This window comes from Micrasema longulum, unplaced genomic scaffold, assembly GCF_059751315.1.
Source record: "Micrasema longulum isolate JH-2025_06_02 unplaced genomic scaffold, ASM5975131v1 h1tg000473l, whole genome shotgun sequence".
Classification (NCBI taxonomy): Eukaryota; Metazoa; Arthropoda; class Insecta; order Trichoptera; family Brachycentridae; genus Micrasema; species Micrasema longulum.
In genome coordinates this window covers 45298-65672 of record NW_028277671.1, presented here as the reverse complement: position 1 = coordinate 65672, position 20375 = coordinate 45298, and the positions used below count along the sequence as shown (strand labels likewise).

Sequence of the window (20375 nt, the reverse complement as noted above, 5' to 3'; positions counted from 1 at the left end):
GTTGAATATTCTCTGTAATTGTGGTATCCTGATGTCGCAACAAGCCACAAAAAGAGGCTTAGTAGATACAATAATAATCATAATAATTATTATAATATAATAATAATCTTTTTTAGGCATTTTAAGAAAACATCACAGAATTTTTAAATTACATATTACGAATATAGATAAAAGTATATGAAATGGATTTAGAATAATTATTTGTATTTTTGAAATCAATCTGGATATTGTGGAGAAATGTTTTCACACATAAATTTAAGAAAGAATTTTTTTTAAATACATCTCTAGAAAAACGCGGCATGTTTGGCTTTCATAGCTGGGACGTCAAGATTTGTGACAATGTTCTAAAAAATATGAATGATCAGGAACAAATAAACGTAAATCGTGGCGTATTAGGGGCGTGGTCAATGGAAAGACAATTTTTGCGCGAATTCAAAATAACAATTTTAAAAATATTTTTTATGCCACTAATAATTGTCAATTTTGTTTTTCTGGACCGGATTTCATAGACCTTAATTAGTTTAAATATGTAAAAAGAAGTGATATTTCAATATTACATAGCAAAAATAATATTAATACAATGTGTATATTGAAAAAATATTTTTGTATAATCCCTAATAGTAGAGTAATATATTTCCTAATATTCGTTTTTTGTTGCATCTACAGGTAGGTAAACCCGTACTAAATTGATGCAAGTTGTTTCTGTATGGTGTGGTATCGGTAGGGTATCAATAGTTTCTGTTCTAACATTCGTATTCATAATGAGGAAGTTCAGAAATTTGGAAAATATTTTTGTTTGTTCATGAACTATAAAACAAAGCCAAAAAATAAATTACGAATCGTGGTATCAGAGCTATGATTTTATAAAGTGTTGTATTTTTTAAGTTACTCCGCGTGTGACGTCACAAGTTCTCTTTCCCTTCTTCTCAGTGAGTCCTGCTGGTTGGTCAGTTGACTCACCATAAACAGGAAATCTATCATAACTCTCTTAGCATTGGTGCTTTGGAAGAACTAGTGACGTCGTTCAAAGTAGTTCGTTTTTATTTAAATTATTTTTATTATTTTATTTATACATTCTCAAAAAACTATTCTCTCAAATGCTCTAATTTTTACCGCACGTAAGAATATATATATTTATGTCCTTTTTTCCGTAAGGCCGAACATTTTCATTAAACTAACGAATGTGCACTATTTCTGAAAATTTAATAAAAATAATGCGTCGAATTTTCAGCACGATGCGTAACTATAAAATAAAAAGCGTTTCAAGTAATGCATTACAAATAATTTTTACCTATAAATAATATTTTGTGCGATATTATACGAAATATATGTTTATTTAGTCAAGAAATACATCAAGAATGAAACTTGGGTCGGCACGAGAAGATAAAAAGCGGCATGGCCATCTAATTCAATAATATTTATATTTAAAATTTTCATCACGGTTGTGAAAACCTTTTATTCGCTTTTGAAAAATATTTTGTTCGAAAATTACACAACAAAATGATATCCTTGTCTCTAAGTGCGAAATATAGTAAATAGTTTTGTAGTTCTTTTTTCATTTTATTTAGTTACAAACATTATCATACATTACTTTGAAGATTTGGGTGAGTTTTTACAAAGTGTGGATTAAAAATTAATATATTTTTTTAAAATCCAAAGCGTATAGATGCAAAATAGTTCAACAATATTTTCCGTCAATAAAATAAATCAAATGATCTTGGTTCTCTCTTAAAATGTGATTTTCTGCCGTACGCTGACGATTTGAAGAATTATTCCGTAGAATTGAAAGATCAGCTGACCAACAAATGCACCAAAAAGATCTCGATACTTTAAGTTCTTGGTGTAATCTGAATGATATGAACCTAAATGTTACAAGATGACATTTACAAAGAAAAGCACAAGAAAAGATATCATTTACAGTATTAACAATATGAGCATTCATGCAGTTAACATGATTCGAAATCTAGGAAATACTCTTGACTCACGTTTCACATTTTCCACTCATTTTAATAATATAAAAGAAAAAGCCCTAAAGATGTTAGGATTAATATTCAGAATATGTAAATCATTTAAATCTGCATCATCGATAATTTGTTTAAACAATTTATCAGTTCGTAGTATTTGGAATTTGGATCTGTAGTCTGGTCACCACATTACATAACTCACATTAATCTAATTTAATCTGTGCAAAAAAAAAATCTTCGTATCTTAACATTGCAATGTAACCTGGGCAGTACCCTTCAGTCTTATGATCAGCACCTAGAACATTATTAATTTATTTATTTATAAAGAAAATCATACAGTCTTTATATAAAACAAGGTACAAAAGAACAATTTAAAAAAGTAAGACCAATAACAGATGTCACAGTAATTTATTATGAATGCAGGAGGAGAGGGTAAAAATAATTGAATTCTAAAAAAGTAAAAATATTAAATAAAAAGTACATAATGGTGTAGAAAAATTGGAATTTAGGAGACAGATTTTAGACTTGACGTATCTTTTTAAAATGATTAATTGTAATATTGATTCTACATTTTGTTTAGCGAATGTACCCCTGAATGTCCTCAGTCGGCGATTAAGATCGTACACATAATTTTTTCTTCCAACTATCAATAATAATATGGCGCACTTCAATGCATTATCACATATGTTAAGATTGTATGATAATGTAGAAAGTAATGCTGATATTGATTTCTTTAACGATACATTTAATTCTAGTTATAGAAAATCTGTAACGCAATTTATAAAATCAAATAGTCACTTATTTTAGTTAGCACCATGTTGATAAATCCACCTGGTCCATGAAGAAGTATAGCAATTGGAAAAATAACATTTTCAGGCGTTGCCTAGTATGTGGGTGAAATAATTCAATTAGATGAATCTCACCCGCATAAATAAAGGTTTCAGGTCTTTAACTTCACAAACGTCAACAAATGAAAGATTTGAAGGAATATAGATGTTCAAATATGGGCAGAATGGTGAATGTTACACAGTGTGTAAAGTGGCCACTAAAACCAGCCGTTGACAGGTCATAAGCCCTGTAGACGCCTAGACTTCTATTTTACCTTCTCTTAAATGTTCTTCATCTCTGTTGTAGTATGTTAAGTTTTTACTTACTTAATTTCCACTCTGGAACCTAAACTTACTCTACCTACCTAAACCGTTCAGTTTGTGAAAATTACAAATGCATGGACATATTGAATCTTACAATTTTATACAAAAATTAAAAACAAAGATTAAAAAAATAAAAGTACATAAAATTTTTTTTACTATACTATGAAGAGAGGAGAGGGGATGGGAAGGAAAGAACAATGATAAAGGAAAAATTTAAATATTTAGATAATGACATTTCAATCTTGACTTAAATGTAAATAACTTGTAAATGTAAATGTAAATAACATTAGTGGGTAGATTATTCCACAGTCGAGCGGCTACTACTGTGAGGTCATAAGCCCTGTAGATGCCTAGACTTCTATATCACCTTCTCTTAAATGTTCTTCATCTCTGTTGTAATATGTTAAAAATTATTTTAGTTAGGTAAAATAATTTGTAATAACCCGTTAGTAATAATTTATTTTAACAACTTGTTTAACACAATAGATTTCAATTGAGCTAGGCAATTAAAAAAATATCTATTAAAAACTTTTTCTCTTTATTTGTGCACGCTGTGCTCACGTATTTATTTATATATACGCCCAATGACCATTTTTATGGACACATTTATACGTAGAAAGTTATTATAAAAAAATTAGAAAGACTCAATGGTTTATAGTAGACTTAGTTGGAGTGGAAGCGGGAGAGAGGTGTTTATAATTGAATTTGATTCAGTGATCGTTTGAAAGAAGACAACTTGTTATCAAAGAAATCAAGACTGGTATGTTTGTTGGCAGACCTAAAAATTCTGGGCATAGGGGAATGAAAACCATAGTTAGTTCTATGGTTATCGGTATGAAAGAGTAAGTTTTGTTTGAGGTTTCTAGTTGGGATATTTAATTTTACTGAGCTCAGTAGTTGAGGCGCATCAAAGAGTGAGTTGAGAATTTTAAATAGGACTATAAGGTCGGATTTATTTCGACGGTCTTGAAGAGAAGATATATTCAAGGTAGTTTCTAACTCGTTAAACGTATATAGGTATCTGGATAAGCCCAACCTCCAGCCTATCTTATAACATATAATTGATGAACAATATCTAAAATAACAATTTGTGATTATTATACCAATGTCATATGTATTGTTGATTTTTTGTGGACCAAAATAAATAAAATATAAAATAAAATAAAATAAAACAAACAATTATGTTTCGTACGGTAGCGGTATCAAACAGTATATTTTTTGCACATTTAATCTACCCTCATATATTTTATCCTGAACGCTGAAATAACACGATCAAAAAATAAATATCGATACTTTACGACCAAATCTGTCCGCGAAACGAAGCGCTGAAAGGGGGTCTGGGAAAAGTACCCGCTGACTGTATATCCAGCCATTATCTACCTATGTATACATAATATATACTCTATCCCATATATCTGTTGGTTTAACTGCTAGCTGCATTTTTTACACACTGGCGCTGGTTCAATATTGAACAAAAAACTAGCGATAATTCCTGCAAACATTTTTGCAGCGTCGATGATTGATTTGGTGAGCCCTTGTTTCAGCAGCCTGTGTTGACTGCTGTTTTATATTTCCATGAAAAAGTTTCCAACTCAACTTTCACAGCCGCCAGTTGGAGATTTATTTCGCATCCAATTTCACCGCTGATGTTATTTTCAGTGTTAAAGTTTACTTTTTTGCCAACGTGAGATAATTTGTTTTAAATTATTAAAAAAAAAAATGTTCATTTTTTTGTAGGTGCCAACTAGATTTCCTATCCTGGAAGTGACACGCATAGATTATATTTTTGAAAAACGTCTTTTCGAATTGTGATATTTTTTATGTATGACAATAATTTTAGACGTAAATCTTAAATTTTTAAACACTTACCACTCTCGACTCGTGTTTAACAACGTATTTTTATTAAAAAAATACATTTTAATTGCACTAAAAGGTTTTGATTTTTCAGATAACTTAGAGTAACTTTCATTTGATGATTGTCGACATTACATTCGGATTATTATCCACTTCTAAGGTGAAGCATACTATTTGCTATGTCGAAATATGTATATCTATATTAGTAGGTATGTCCGCTATTTTGGACTTTTCCTAATTTATCAGTAATTAATCTGTAGAAACTCAGTATTCAGTACTTTGTGCTCAGTACTACCCAACGCAAAGTCTAAAAGAAAACATCTCACAAGTGACAAAAAAGAATGTGGCCATACTATTGAAAGACAATAATTTATCTGCATAAATGATCTAATTACATTAAAGAAAAAAAATATTTACTAAAAAAAAAACGTATTCCATTATTTTTTAATCATATTTAAGAGGTAACAATCACGCTGTTTTCTCGTAAGAAAAATATATAGTTCAAAATATTATAATATGACTTGACATTTAAGCACTGGTCTTTGCACGCTGTTAGATTTTTTTTATGCAGACAATTATTTACAAAAAACCTGGTAGACTTGTGCATACTTTAAAATATGTTCTTATAATACAGAGAAAAACAGGTTCAGAACATGTTAATAAGATTGAACAATCAACTCATTGCATGTGAAAACAAACTATGCAATTAAAGAGACTAATCAATTTTTTGTTTCTATTCAAAAAACCAGAAAGCAAATGATACATCTGTGGTTAATTTTGTCTACAATTCTCGTTGAAATAACGTTTATGACAATTCAAAGCAATAAAACTGATAAAAAGACTAATCAACAGATTGTGGACACAAGGAATCGTATGTCGTTATGATAACTGTTCTCCTGCTCTCTGCTTTGTCAGTGTTCACACTATTCCCTTGTTTATATTTCAGCGCAATTAGACTTTATTGTATTTAATGATCATAAAGATATCACGACTCGTGATAGATTCATCGCACAGAAATCTAGCTTGTTTCATTTTCCTTTGCGGATACCTACACTTATATATGAATGCGGAGTGGAAAAATTCCGTTGGTAACTTATCAAATTAAGAAATGTCAAAAATGTTAAGAAAACCTGCGAACGTTTTTTCATCCTGCTAAAAATAAATATTTTACTTTATTTTTTTGCGAAATCTACAGTTTCAAATATTTTTTTATAATTCAAGCATAAAATTTAATTGAATAACACATAATACTAATCCTAATAAAGGAAAAAAAAATGTTGTTTTTAATTTTCAATATCATGCATTACCGTTTGTACGTATACCATTTGTACTACAGTTATTTTGATCATCAATTGCACAGATGTAAACTTCATAAATATTTCAGAGACAAATTCATTATATAGATTGAGGTGCACTGATGGTAATAGGAGCATTAAAAGAAATAAGTTTTAATTCATATGAGAATATTTTATAAAAAATAAATTTAAAAAAACATCCGTTAATTAAAGCTTAAAGCTTAGATCTGAAAAGAGGACACAATAACTGTAGAATGGATCCGGAATGGATTGATGATCAAAAAAAATTAAATAAAGCTCGAATGTTCACATAGACATACGTGTTCCTTAACTTTTAACATACTGTGTGAAAAAACTCCCTTAAGTACCTTAGGTAACCTGAGGTTAGGAAATGATCACCTGACACTGTCTCTTTTCATCTTATTTAAATAACGTGCGTGTCTTGCTTGGTGATCTAATTCAATTACATCTCTTTCTCTCAAATGAGTGTTTTATATATTTTTCTCGGGGGACTCGATATTTCGTCATTTTCGAAAATCATGATAGACAAATACGTCATTTAAAATGATCCAATATGCCTAAAAATGTGATATTTGTTTTTGGATGTTATGGTATACTTAAAGATTGCAAAAAATCGTGATTATATAATTAGTAGTTGCTGAGAAATTAATTAATTAAGTGCAATTTGCAACGCCGCGCGCCGTGGCGGTAAGATCACAGGAACGGGCGGGTTAAATAATAAATAATGGTTATTTTGTAGTTCCATAAGAAATTGTGATAACCGGGTTGAGGTCCCGTGCCTAGTGTTGTGGATTCACAGATTAAAGGTCAAAGGCTTAAACCCGACTTTACCATAACTTAATTCCTATTTTCAAATAGTGAATTATTTAAAACTCGTTAGAAATGGCCCCAAAAATTGAAATATTTGGATAAATCATAAGAACGTAATGACTTCAAAAAAAAATTAGTAACAATACTTTGCAAACGTGATTGTTTATGTTATCGCTTGTTTTTTTGTTTCTAGGTTAGTATATTAGATTGACTATTTTTTACCGAAGTAAGGTTGCAAACGCCGCGCGACGTTTCATATTCTTTGAAGATAAACTAAATGATAGATTGTATAAACAAAACGAGCCTGATATAACCACACACTAAAATATCGTGTACGCTTTATGTTGGTACTTAAGGTGTAATAATAATATCTGTTTATTTAGTGATAACTCTTGCTTCGTCGTGTTAATCTACATTTTACATATGTTCCCACTTGATAACCACAATTTACGTGCTTGAAGCGACATTTATAGCTCTCGTTATAATCAACTTACAATGCCCGACGATTATTATGAAATTAACACACCTTGCATAACGCAACACGGCGTATCTAAAACTAGTTTTATTTGAGCGTTTTTTGGTGCAATAGTAAATGTATTTGGACAGCAGGGACGAACCGTCAAAATAAGCGATTACGCACATCTTACCATTATATTTGACTTTCAATAATAATGTTTTATAATAAATATGTTTATGCGAAAATAAATAAAACAATTGTTGTTTATTATAAACACAACCACCGTTTATATCTTCCTAAAAAAAATAACTATGAAGTGCGCTCAGCGCCCAGCCCGTTCTCAGAGAACGATGAAACTAGCCGATTACCTCAGTTTATTCCTTCATAAAAAAATATACACCATATTTTACATCTTTAACCCAAATCAGGTTTTTTAGTACTAAAACAAGCTTGAAAACTACAAATATTATTTGAACATTCTCTATTTGGAAACTAGTATTTCGAATACTATTTTTCTTTGATCGGATATCGTTGACATATTTTGTATCATATAGGACATATGGCGTTCGCAGTGGCTGTTTTTGGCATTATTTATTTTAAAAAGAATCGGCCAGTGCTCAGTTTTGACAGTTACTGCTGAATGGTATTTATTAATAAACTTTTGTACAAGTATTGTATAAAAATAGTGTAGAATAAAGCTACGTATATCGCGTGGTTAATAATTTTGTTTGAGTTGATTTTCACAGATCCACAAAAAATTTGACATATTATGTACTTTTATGTTGGTACAAGTTAATTATATTTTTTTTGTAGATTACCTATAAAATAAATCACGGCTAGCCACTGATAGATAAATTTGACTGATTTACAGTAATAATGATCCATATAAGAGACAAAAATAACTTACAAATCAGAGCTAGTGGTTAGCTCATGATGCTTCAGTTTTAGAACTTGAGAAGCGTTTTATATTAAATTATATTTAAAGCTGAATAAACTGATAACTTAAATTTTAAAAATAAAAATCTAGATTTCAACCTGACCAGAAAACAATAGAATATTTTTCTTTAAAAATTTCAGTAATTTACTGAGTAAGAAATACTAAAGAATTTTGATAAATCTTTATAAGTAAAAGAAAGATAACTATGTAACTCATTATATTTTATATTAAATTCAAAGTAAATAAGTAAGTCTGGGTCCAGACAGATGAAGAACACATTTGTGAAATAGAACAACAACCGTGGACGAGAAATAAATCTCATAAAAGGGAATCGAATGGGAACAAGTCACCTGGCTGGCCGTGCTTCAGGTCCTGGGCTCGATTCCTGGCAGCTTTAAAGTCTAGCATTTATTTGAGAGGTGATTTCACACTGCAATAATGTACTGTTCCTGAAATAGCACTTGAAGTAAGACTGATTACCTTACCTTCCATGCAATAAACATGATCCAGAACGCTGCAATTTGATTACCAATGCAGTGCTCTATGCACCACTAGGTGCGGATAGGCAAATAATGATGGTTAAATATGTTTTTAAATGCGCGATAAGTTAGATTTCTTACATTCCCAATGATCTTGTATAAAAGATACTGTACTAAGTGTTTTAGGATTTTTATCCGATTTCTACAGTTTTTTACGATCCATATTTGACGATCAAATTAAATTAATAACAAAATTTCCTTGAATTATCCATCTGAATCCTTTAATTAAAAACTAAATACTATACTTTTGTTTAATCCTCATATCATCCTTAATACAATTAAACTCTTTTATTTGATGATAAAGTATTTGTGGTCCGGTTCAATATAATTCATTGCAGACTCCAAACTATAGATACATATACGATACACATTAAGGGGACTTTTGCCCTTCACACATCACAGCGGGAGGTTTTTAATAACCAGACAATAGTCCAAACTTTTAACCACCACCCCTTTCTTCGTTTGTTTGTATAAAGTTAAGGGTACATAAATGTTTTTACTTAATCAAATAACAAAATAAAGTAGAACTGGCTTTTTTCAGAAACATATCACGATATTGGGCCCCAAGTTTTCTATAGAATGTTGGACCCTGACATAAAGAAAGGTGCAATGCATAATATGCTTTTTATTATTTAGGATACGGCGAGCAGGAGGATACAATGTATGTTTTTTAATATCCTGTGAATTGTTTGTTTTATGACATAATATTTTGTCTTTTTAAATTTCATATACATAGGATATACATATTTTTTTAAATTTATTTTTTTAATTATTATTAGTACTGATTTTAATTGTTTTTTTTAATGTAGCGTATTATCTGCGCAATGATTTTTTAAAGTTTTGTAATTTAAAATACTCCGCCTGTGCCCTAACAAGTTCTCGTCGGTGAGTTGGCTTCCCGGAAACCGGAAACCGGAAACAAGAAACCGAACATCTATCGCAACACTCTATCATTGGTTAATTCGGAAGAACTTGTTACACAGTTTAAGGTAGTTTGCATTTTTATTAAAATCGGTTTTATTCATTTTTTCTTACATTTTCGAGAAACTTCGCATAATTACCGTTTGTAAGATGACATTTTCTATATCCAATTTTCCATATCACTGAACTTCCTCATAATGGAGTTCTACAAAATATACGCCGACTTAATAAATAAATGATAATGAAAGTTTTACTTAGTGTTTATTAAAATCATTTGCCTTTTAGGTCAAATTCAAATATTGCAAACATCAAACCATCGAAGTCTTGTGTACGACAATGTTAATAATAAATACCAGTAATTTTACAGTATTTAAATAAACTTCCAATGATACACGTAGGTGCAATATTTAAGTCTGCTAAATTTTCTAGGAAAATCGTTGTAAATATTTTTGTAGGACATCAAAACGATTATTTAATGTTTCCTACAAGGTTTAATATTCAGCAATGATAACGACTTCCTTTTCCGGATTATTAATTTGTGTTAATTATTATTAGTCTAGTTTTATATGTTTGCTCTGTGCTTATTTAAATAGCAACTACCCGTGCAGAAATGTGTCATTAAACATAAATATATATTACGATATTATATTGATCTTTCTACTTTTTATTCGTCTTTAATCTTTACATATAAATATTGGTAGTTTTTTTTAATGACCAACGAGAAAATTCATTAGTTCTTTGTACCCTTTCAATTAATGTATGATGATTACAATCAAAGGAAATTATTATGGGCAGTGTCTAAGACGCAAATAACAGATAAAAGCCATTTTGGCAACTATAAATGGAATTAATATTTGAAATTTTTGCTCCTATTTACTTTTAAAAATATGTGTTTCCTATTAAGTGTTTCAATTTAGAAAATAATAATAAATAAATAATGAAATATAAGTTTTAGGAGAAGCTGAAAAAAGTCTATAAAGTGTCAATAAAATAGCAATAAAACACTTGAAGAACGTAAATGTATGTTTTATGTGTGAGTATAAAGCATAAACACAAAAGCCCGATGAAAGAGGTAATGACAGGTCATAAGACCTGTAAATGCACAGACTTTTATATTTTCTTCTTTAAAATGTTCTCTATGGGATAAAATCTAGCCATTTGCCTATAAACATTTAGACAGACGTAAAATATTTTAGTTAAACTAACTGTTTCAAAAAGAGGTAAAAGAGTTGGAAAATTATTTTTAGGCATAGCCTAGAGTGTGTAAAATAAATTAATTATATAAATATCTTAACAACTATATAGGTTTCAGCACTTTGACTTCTTTAAAATCGACACATGGAAGAATTGAAGAAATATGGATTTTCGAAAATAGTCAAAATAGTAAAGGTTACACAGAGTGTAAAGTGACCAAATGAACCGGCTAATTTTTTTTTTTTTAATTCCCGCCCAATTGATGTTTTTACCAAAAGCGCTGAAAAATGTTCAACCTAATGGTACTTTTAAAAAATATACGCATAATTCCGGTCATAGCCCAGTAAATGCCTGACATATTTCCTTCTCTAAAATTTTCTCCTTCTCTGTTGTAACTTTTCAAGCTTTAAAAGAATTGAAGAGGGATTTCTCAGAATCCTATGTTTAAATTTATAAACATGAAGGAAAAGATGCCACTGTAGTGATTATTAAAAGCTGCATAAGCAGCTAGAAAAATTGTTCACTTACTGTTACTAAATCTGATACAACAAAGTTTAAAATTCCATAAATTTATTTCCTCAAAATGCATTTAAACATCCCTATTTTAATGAAAATGATGATAATGGCAAATTACCAGAGTGTATTTGAGTAATTTGATTGATGACTTGAGTATCAAATCACTTTAAAATATCACATTTAAAAAATCACTTGATTTGACAAAAACGGACAAAACAGAAATAACTGTTTTTCTCTAAAGGATCTTTTTTTACTAAGGCCGCCTTGAAAATAATTATTTAAATGAGGAAGTTCAGCCCTACTAGAAATTAAATATAAAAAACGTATTCAGGCGCGCGGTAAAAACAAATGAACTAAATTGCACCGGGACTAGAAAATGGATGAAAAAATAATAAAAATGATTTCAATAAAAACGAACTACTTTGAACGACGTCACTAGTTCTTTCAAATCAACCAATGATAAGAAGGTTGTGATAGATTTCCGGTTTGTGGTGAGTCAACTGACCAATCAGCAGAACTCACTGAGAAAAAGGGGAGAGAACTTGAAACGTTATGTAATTTCATAAATACAAAAATTAAAAAATAATTGACGTCATTCCCTTTCCGCAGCTAATTTCATTTCATTTATTTATTCAGATATTTAGAGCATTATAGAAAAAATACATAATTCATATAAAAACAATAATAGATCAAAAATAACAGTAGATAGTTATGTATTAAAATAATATAACAAAATGTAAAAGGAAAAATTAAAAGTTAGAAAGTGCTTTCCTAAGGGAAGGCCCACTGTCGTGAAATATGTCGACATCCGAGGCGATGCGATTAAGAAGCAAGATTGCTCTACCAACCGGAATAACCATTGGCAGATTGGTTCTGCATCGTGGTAGATAAAACAATCTATGCTGTCTTTGTCGAAGATAGTTATCAGGTACGAACTAATGTTGCATAGGGCACTGGATTGGTACCCCAATCGCAGCGTTTCTTTATAAATTTTTTTTTTACATAAAGTTAAGGTGATCAGTCTAACGCTTCAGGTACCAATCCAGGGAATACGAAATATTTTAGTGTGTAAACACCCTTTGAAATAAAAATTTGTATCCACACAGTGTATGTATGAATATATGTCATATACTCGAACATTTGGCATTTGTGCGGATGTTGGGCCACCGGGAGCCGACAGTAGCTTGTTACTTGACCTAATGTCTGCACAGTAATTAAATGTGTGAGCTGAACTAATAATATAATGTTGTTTTCTTTTTCTTTCTTTTTTAATTTTTTTTTCTCTCTCTTACTATTATATATGTTTATATATGTGTGGATTTAAATGTGAATATGTAATATTTTACATGTATTTTATATATATTTTTTAGACACTTTAAGTATAATATATTAAATCATTTAAATGAATGCCTCGACACGGGTTGTGCCCAGTGAGGTATTCATATTAAAAAATAAAGTTTTATCTAAAACGTGAAATAATAAATAAATACATAAATAAATAAAAATTTAAAAAAATCAAATCAACCATGCCGGGAATTGAACCCGAGACCGAGGTAGGAAAACGCGATGACTATTACACTACGAGGCCTACAAAATAATAGCGCTGATAATACGTTCCATTTTTTTTACATCACGGACATTAGTCATTGAATGTACGCCTTGTTATACTCAACATTCTCAACTCTCGACTTTCCGCGTGGCGAATCCGACTGATCCGCATCAAAACTAAATCAAACAAGATTTTCCTCTGCGTTATTTATATCCCGTTTCACCGGCACATCAATATAATCCCTAAGTATAAGCGTAACACGGTTTATATTTGTGTGAAACAACCTCCGGGCTTAATCTTATATGGATTTAATGGGGGTATAACATTTACGCACCCGTAGTATAATAAGGCAATAAAGTTGTCATTTGGCGCACCGGACGCGTGTACTGCCCTAATGTTATTTCCTAACTTAGGACCGTGAATAAAGTTGTTTTATATCTCATTTAGGGCCCGTTGCAGGGGCGCGGGCGGCGGCGTTTTATTTCCGCCAAACGGGCCCATTTTAATATGCATAAAACATTATTACCATCTACCTTATCATAAATATAAGTTTTACTGTTTACAGTTACTTCTGTTAATGTGATGAATTTGGCGTCTTTATTTTATTTTGTATTCTGAATCTTACACGATTCTTTAAAAATCACTTTACAAATATTTAGTTATTTATCATGGTTCACAAATAATAAACAATACATTGGTTTAAAAATTATTCTTCTTCTTTTTCCGAGATTTCTGAGCTATGATGCCCTTTTCCATCCCATACACCACCTGGCCGCTCTACCATTCCTTCCATAATAAGTCGGTGAAGGGCATACTTCTCATTGTGGAATGTGACCAAAAATATGAGGCTTTTCTTCTCCTGACAGTGCGTCGCTTCAGTTCGCTTTTCAGAGAGCTTCAAAGTTTTTATTACAAAAAAGGCATAAATAATGACCACAACTTAAGACGAAATTTATTGAAAAACCCCTTAAAAATTGAAAGAAAATATTTTTTTTCTTTGAATTTTATAAATTTATTTATTTATTCATTTACTTACATATATAAGTTTATTGTACATTATTTAAGACATAAGTGCTAACTCCATTGGACTAAAAGTCCTGTGTTGAGATGGGACTAGCAATTAGTTGACACAGACACATGAGTATATCACCACAAATATAGGATCAGAAACATCAAAAATATTTTTTTTTTAAATACATATATATATGGCACATCAATATGGTAAACCGTAAACTCAAATATTCGGAAAATCATCAATGAGTTTCCTACTCAAATCCCTCCCACTAAGGAAAATCCAGTCCTTAACTCTTTTCTTGAAAATAATTTTTGTTCTTGAGAGCTTTATTCGCTCTTCCAAAATATTGAACACTCTCTTAATAAAGGATTTTTCGAAACTTCCGTATACTTAACCGAGTTTCGTCAAAAATGGAATTTTCGGCAAAAACGAACTAAAGCGACGAGTGGTCAGTAACTCCCTCTCTTAGTCTGGTCCATGAGGTTTAAAGCATTCTTCTGCACAGCCAAAGTTCGATTGTAATAAATGCGATTTGTTAAACAATTTTTTGAGTATGTAAAAATGTTTGCAGACTGGCTGGATTTCCTTCCTAGGGAGTTATTCAGATCTAAATTTTTGGCAACAAAGGGAAAACATTTTTGAGAATGGAATATATAATATTCTGTTTACTGTTTATCATGTTGATGTGCCATATTAATGTTTTTTTTTTTGTGTTTCTGATACTATATGTTTTGTGATATACTCATGTGTCTGTGTCAAATAATTGCTTGTCTCATCTCAACATAGCACTTTTAATCCCATGGAGTTGGTACTTATGTCTCAAATAATGTGTCATAAACTCCATGTATACAAATTGCAGCAAATTTGGATTTAATTAACTCCCTGGGGACGAAATCCAGCCAGTTTGCAAACATTTGGACATCCTCAAAATATTATTTAATCAACTAACTGGTAAAAAAAGAAGTATAACAATTGGAAAATTGTTTTCAGGCGTTGCCTAGTAGGTTGATTGGTTCAGCCGGATAAATCTCTCCCAATAATAAAGGTTGTAGCTCTTTTGCTTCACAAAAGTCAACAGATAGAAGAGTTGTGGAAATGTGGATGTTTAAACATAGGCAAAATAGTAAATGTTACACAGTGCGTAAAGTGGCCACTCAAACTAGCCAATGACATGTTTGGACTTCCATATTCCATTCTCAAAAATGTTTTCCCTCAATGTTACAACAAATTTAGACAATTTGTTAAGTATATAAATTGTTCATCAATTAAATGTGAACATAATATTTACAAAAAAGTTTAAATTGTATTTTTAATTAAAAAAACTGAATTCGATTTTATCAAGTTATATACTATATCACAAAAGTAATTATGCCTACAACCTACAAGTTATTACAATTTTACAAACACAATTAATGTTATTTTTATAGTACTCCTAATATAGTTATCGCAATAATTATGTGTATTTTTGTCTAAAGCAATAATAACCGAGTTATGGTCCCGTGACAGTATCGTGCAGATGTATAAACCCTCGCTAAAGCATATTTATTAGAATTTCAAAGTACAGTTGTTTATTACAACACGGATTTTCTAGCGAGTCCGGGTAAGTTCGCATGCATGTGTCTTCCATGGTTGGGTCACTTTAAGCCGTGCTCCTGCTTCTTTAATTGAAATTTCAATAATTTTATTTCTTAATTCGTTATTACTTTACAATAACACATATATATTAAATTAAACACTTATTATATTCGTCGTACTTTCTTTTGGTACTTATAAGTAAACTCTTGATAAGCTAAAATAATTATTATTAAATAAAAATGTTGATATTAGTGTTACACGTTTATTCCATAAAAAAAACACTACTATAGATTTAGGACAGCACTCCTCTCATCGAAGAGTGAAACAAAACAAATATTGTAAAGAATGCTCTCCCGGAACTATAGTTTTGTTCTTTTAATTTAATAATAAATGTGGAACACAAATAACAAACTTTTTATTTTATGATAACTCTTCAGAAAATGTTACGAAGTAAATACTGATTTAAGCAATCATCTTTGTTTTATTAAATTAACGCAGAAAACGAATTATTCTATTTTTTAACAACAAAAAAAACGTTTTCATAATAACTTCTCGTAAATCTATTTAAAATTAGTGCAGAATTTCTTTTCATAGAAAACAAAGTTTATTCATAATAACTTCGCGTAAAGTAATTTAAAGTGTTTAGAATTTATTTTAACTTTTGAAAAAAGATATTTGAAATGCGCAATCCGCTTTTTATTTTTATTTGGCAGAGTTTGGCTGAGCAGTAGCTAAATTAGTTAACTGTGCCGGAAAAATAAATTAGGCATTTTTGAAATCACTTTTTTACGAACTTCAATGGTTGTGTTATCGGTAACACAATGCACAAATCAGTAGACGAATGACCGTTGAGAGAATTCGTGACGTGTGAACGAGTCATCTCGATAATCCAATTACACGCTCCCAAACAGAAAATGGACGCGTGCCGAACGCGGACGGGACGTGGCGGGACGCAAATTCCGAATTTCACCGTGTAATGTTCCCGGTTTAAAAGTTTTATAGGAATTACAAAACTAGTATGTTAACGGAACCAATTTTATGTGTTATTTTCATAAGTTCCCACGTTTTTATTTCTATTCTCATCATCATCATTCCCTTTACGCAACTAATGGTACATAAGGCACTGAGTTGGTGCACCAATTGTAATATATCTTGATCATTTTTGATACATCAATATAAGATGGTCAGTCTTATGCTTTAGGTGCCAGTCCAGGAACTATGAAATATTCAAGTGTAGAAACACCCTTTTACATAAATATTTTATATCAACCATGTCGGGAATCGAACCCGAAACCTCTTGCATGGTAGGAAAACATACTGACCATTACGCCACGAGGCCGATCTTTTATTTTTATTCCATTTTCATTCTAGTGAAACATAATTGGATTTTTATTAAATAAAGCTCTGTTTGGTTCACAAAATAATTAAACTATTTAAATAATTTCAAACAAATATTTTAACTAGTTTATAGCAATAAAACGGGGTGCGCAATAAATGATTATTTAACAGGACTGAAAATTAAATAATAAACATTATTTACTGGTAATAAAATATATCGAAAATTAATTAAATGTTTGATGATTAAAATTAAATATATGAGCTCTTATTAACAACTAAAAAAAAATAATTTAAAAAATTTCATCTTAACTAGCACTTACTAAAAAAAACATTACTAATTTATTAGTAACATGTAACATTAGCTGGATATCTTATTTTTAAGAACCTGTAAGGAAATAAAGAAAGATCTTGTCATGTCTTCTTTCGTCTGGTCAATATAATCTTCATGTGCTTTTTAATGTTGGTTTTTAAACTGTCTCCAATATAATGTTACATTAATAAAAATACATTGCATTTGAATGGTACAGATTTGAAACTCGCATGTAAATAATTTCACGCAAATAGAAGTAGCCATATAAAAGTGATAAAACGCTGATGGTCAATCGCAATAAATTTGGAAAATATTGCAAAGCAAGCATATTAAATATGTGTTGAAAAAATTATAAATATACTATTTTATTATTAGAGCACACACAAGAATATGTTTATGTCTGCCCTGCTCCAAGATTTAAATTTTAAAAAATATCATTAATAACCTATGATTTAAAATAGACAATCATATAACATGAAGGATATTGTATGCGGGTATTATGTAATTGCGAAGGTTTTCGTATTTTTTCTAACATCATAAAATACAACGCATTGTGATAAAATCTTTTGAGAATATTTAAACAGATTTAATGATTTAAATATAAATTACAACAATAATGCAGACTGTAAATCTTCCATAATGTAAATTGTTTACGTTGAAAACCACGATAAAACAGTTTTCTCTTTATCGTGTTTATTTTGGGTACATTATTTATTGGATCATTATTGTTATTATAATATATAATCGTATTGCCGCAAAGCTGGTGCATGATATTTTGGCCGCAAATAATCCAATTCATCCGACTGCTACTGCGAGCTTACACCGCATCACACGACCGTTCGTTTATTGGATAATAATGGTAATTCCGTGTAAATATGGAGCTCTAATCGTATTCATGAATTCCGTACCAGATCGAATCTCACCGCGTCGTAATAACACTCAATATTTATTTGTACGATTAAAGCGCATCACATCACACATTATAATCTAAAGTATAATAATATGTTTCGAAAGAATAGCAAAGATATAATCATTTCATCATTCCTTTAATGGGACATAATATATTGAAAAAAGCGCATCGTGCCCTCCGCGATACAAGTCACAGAGGAGGAGTGAAAAATCGTATCAGAAAATCATAAGTGCGAAGAGGTCGTCCGCTAGGGGAGTTGGGTTGTAGCGTTATTTGGAGGGAAGTCAAGGTATATGAGAATGTCGGGACCAATCACAGGGGTCGTTTATCTTCATTCCAGCGCCGCAATTAGACGGGTCGTTGGCTGCAATAGGGCGGGGGACGCCTCAGATGAATCGCTGCAATAATACGATGGGAAAATGACAGCTCTAGCGGGGGGTATTGGGATTGTTTCGCACTACGAATTCAATTATTATGCAGACGCGGCGGAGCGCTATTAACGTCACCGCCGGCTTCACTCTGTTTATCATCTGCGCATCAATTTATTATGGGTAGCGTAAATATAATAAATATACAGCTTTCGGTTTACGCGAATATAACAACTTAAGCTGGAAAAGTATAAGTCAGTGGGTTGATGAGCAACAGACAAAACCGAATAATTATTCTTTTTTGAATGAGTAATGGTAAATTAAGCCTCAGTTCTAAGATCTTTAATTAGATATCACCACTAGATAATCCAAATACTTTGACAAGTCAATTAAAGATGTGAAAGTTTCTAAAAGTCACTTTAATACCACATTGATTTTATCGAGAAAAAATATTGAGAAACAATAAAATCAATTCCTCGCAATTTTCTATGTGTAGTTTTTCATTCGTGTTCATTACATTATTTTCATCATAACTATAAACGGCTTGACTTGAAATTACGCTACGATTTTCATCCACAGATTTTATTTATAGACTGTAAATTAATCACCGTTTCCGCTTGTTCCAGGTATGGTTTAAGAACCGTCGCGCGAAATGGAGGAAACGGGAAAGGAACGCCATGAATGCTGCAGCAGCGGCCGCTGCCGACTTCAAGAACGGCTTCGGCTCTCAATTCAACGGCCTCATGCAGACCTTCCCGGACACGGACTCGTTATACTCCTCTTACCCGTACAACAACTGGGCAGCCAAGGTTCCGAGTCCTCTAGGAACCAAATCATTCCCCTGGCCGGTGAATCCTCTCGGCTCGGTGGTACCGGGGAACCATCACCAGGGGTCGGTGAACTGTTTTAACGCCGCGTCCTCGGTGTCCGGTATGGGGACAGGGTCCATGGGGATGAGCGGAGGCGGGGGGGGCGCGCCGCCCTGCCCGTACACGGCGCCGCCCAACCCCTACTCCATGTACCACCACCGGGGGCCGGAGCCCTGCGTGGCCATGTCATCCAGCATCGCCAGCCTCCGGCTCAAGGCCAAGCAGCACAGCTCCGGGTTCGTGTACTCGTCCGGCAGTCCGGCAGTGTCCCGCGCGGGGTCGGCGGGGCTGTCGGCGTGCCAGTACGCGGGCGTGGCGGCGGACCGCGCCGTCTGAGACGGGGCCCCCGAGGGCCGCGCGGAGCCCGCGAGCCCCCTGTCCCTGTCCTCCGTGGACAGACACAACCCGCCGGAGCTGCACGACCCCCGAGACCCCTGAGCGCGCTCCGTCGACCGTGACTTCCCCCCCCTTCCGTTCCGTGCCGCCGCGCGCCCGGCGCCTGACGAGAGCGTAGTTCGGGAAGACGAACAAACAATATTGATCCACTTCCCTTTGTTCGATATCTCTTCAAATCGCCCAGTGACAGCTTAGGATTATTCTTGCCAAGCGCTGATGATACCGTTTAACAAGTTAGGAAACTAAAGACAATCCAATAAACCCAAAAATCATAATCAATTCACCGGGTATCTATATTTTTCAGCAGCGTCAATATTATTTTTGCTAAATCATAGTAAACCCACCTTTGTCTGAAGCAATGATCTCGGAATGCGTAGTGATTATAG

General features: G+C 32.1%; 1 protein-coding gene across 1 annotated transcript in view; it reads left to right on the top strand.

Annotated features, from left to right (window-relative positions):
- Positions 1-20047, top strand: part of Ptx1 (pituitary homeobox homolog Ptx1) — a 104555-nt gene extending 84508 nt beyond the window's left edge. The window contains exon 5 of the mRNA XM_088226918.1: positions 19351-20047. Within this exon, the coding sequence (XP_088083044.1) occupies positions 19351-19929 (579 nt within the window). The 3' untranslated portion in view covers positions 19930-20047. The remainder of the gene's footprint in view (positions 1-19350) is intronic.
- Positions 20048-20375: the final 328 nt, after the last annotated feature.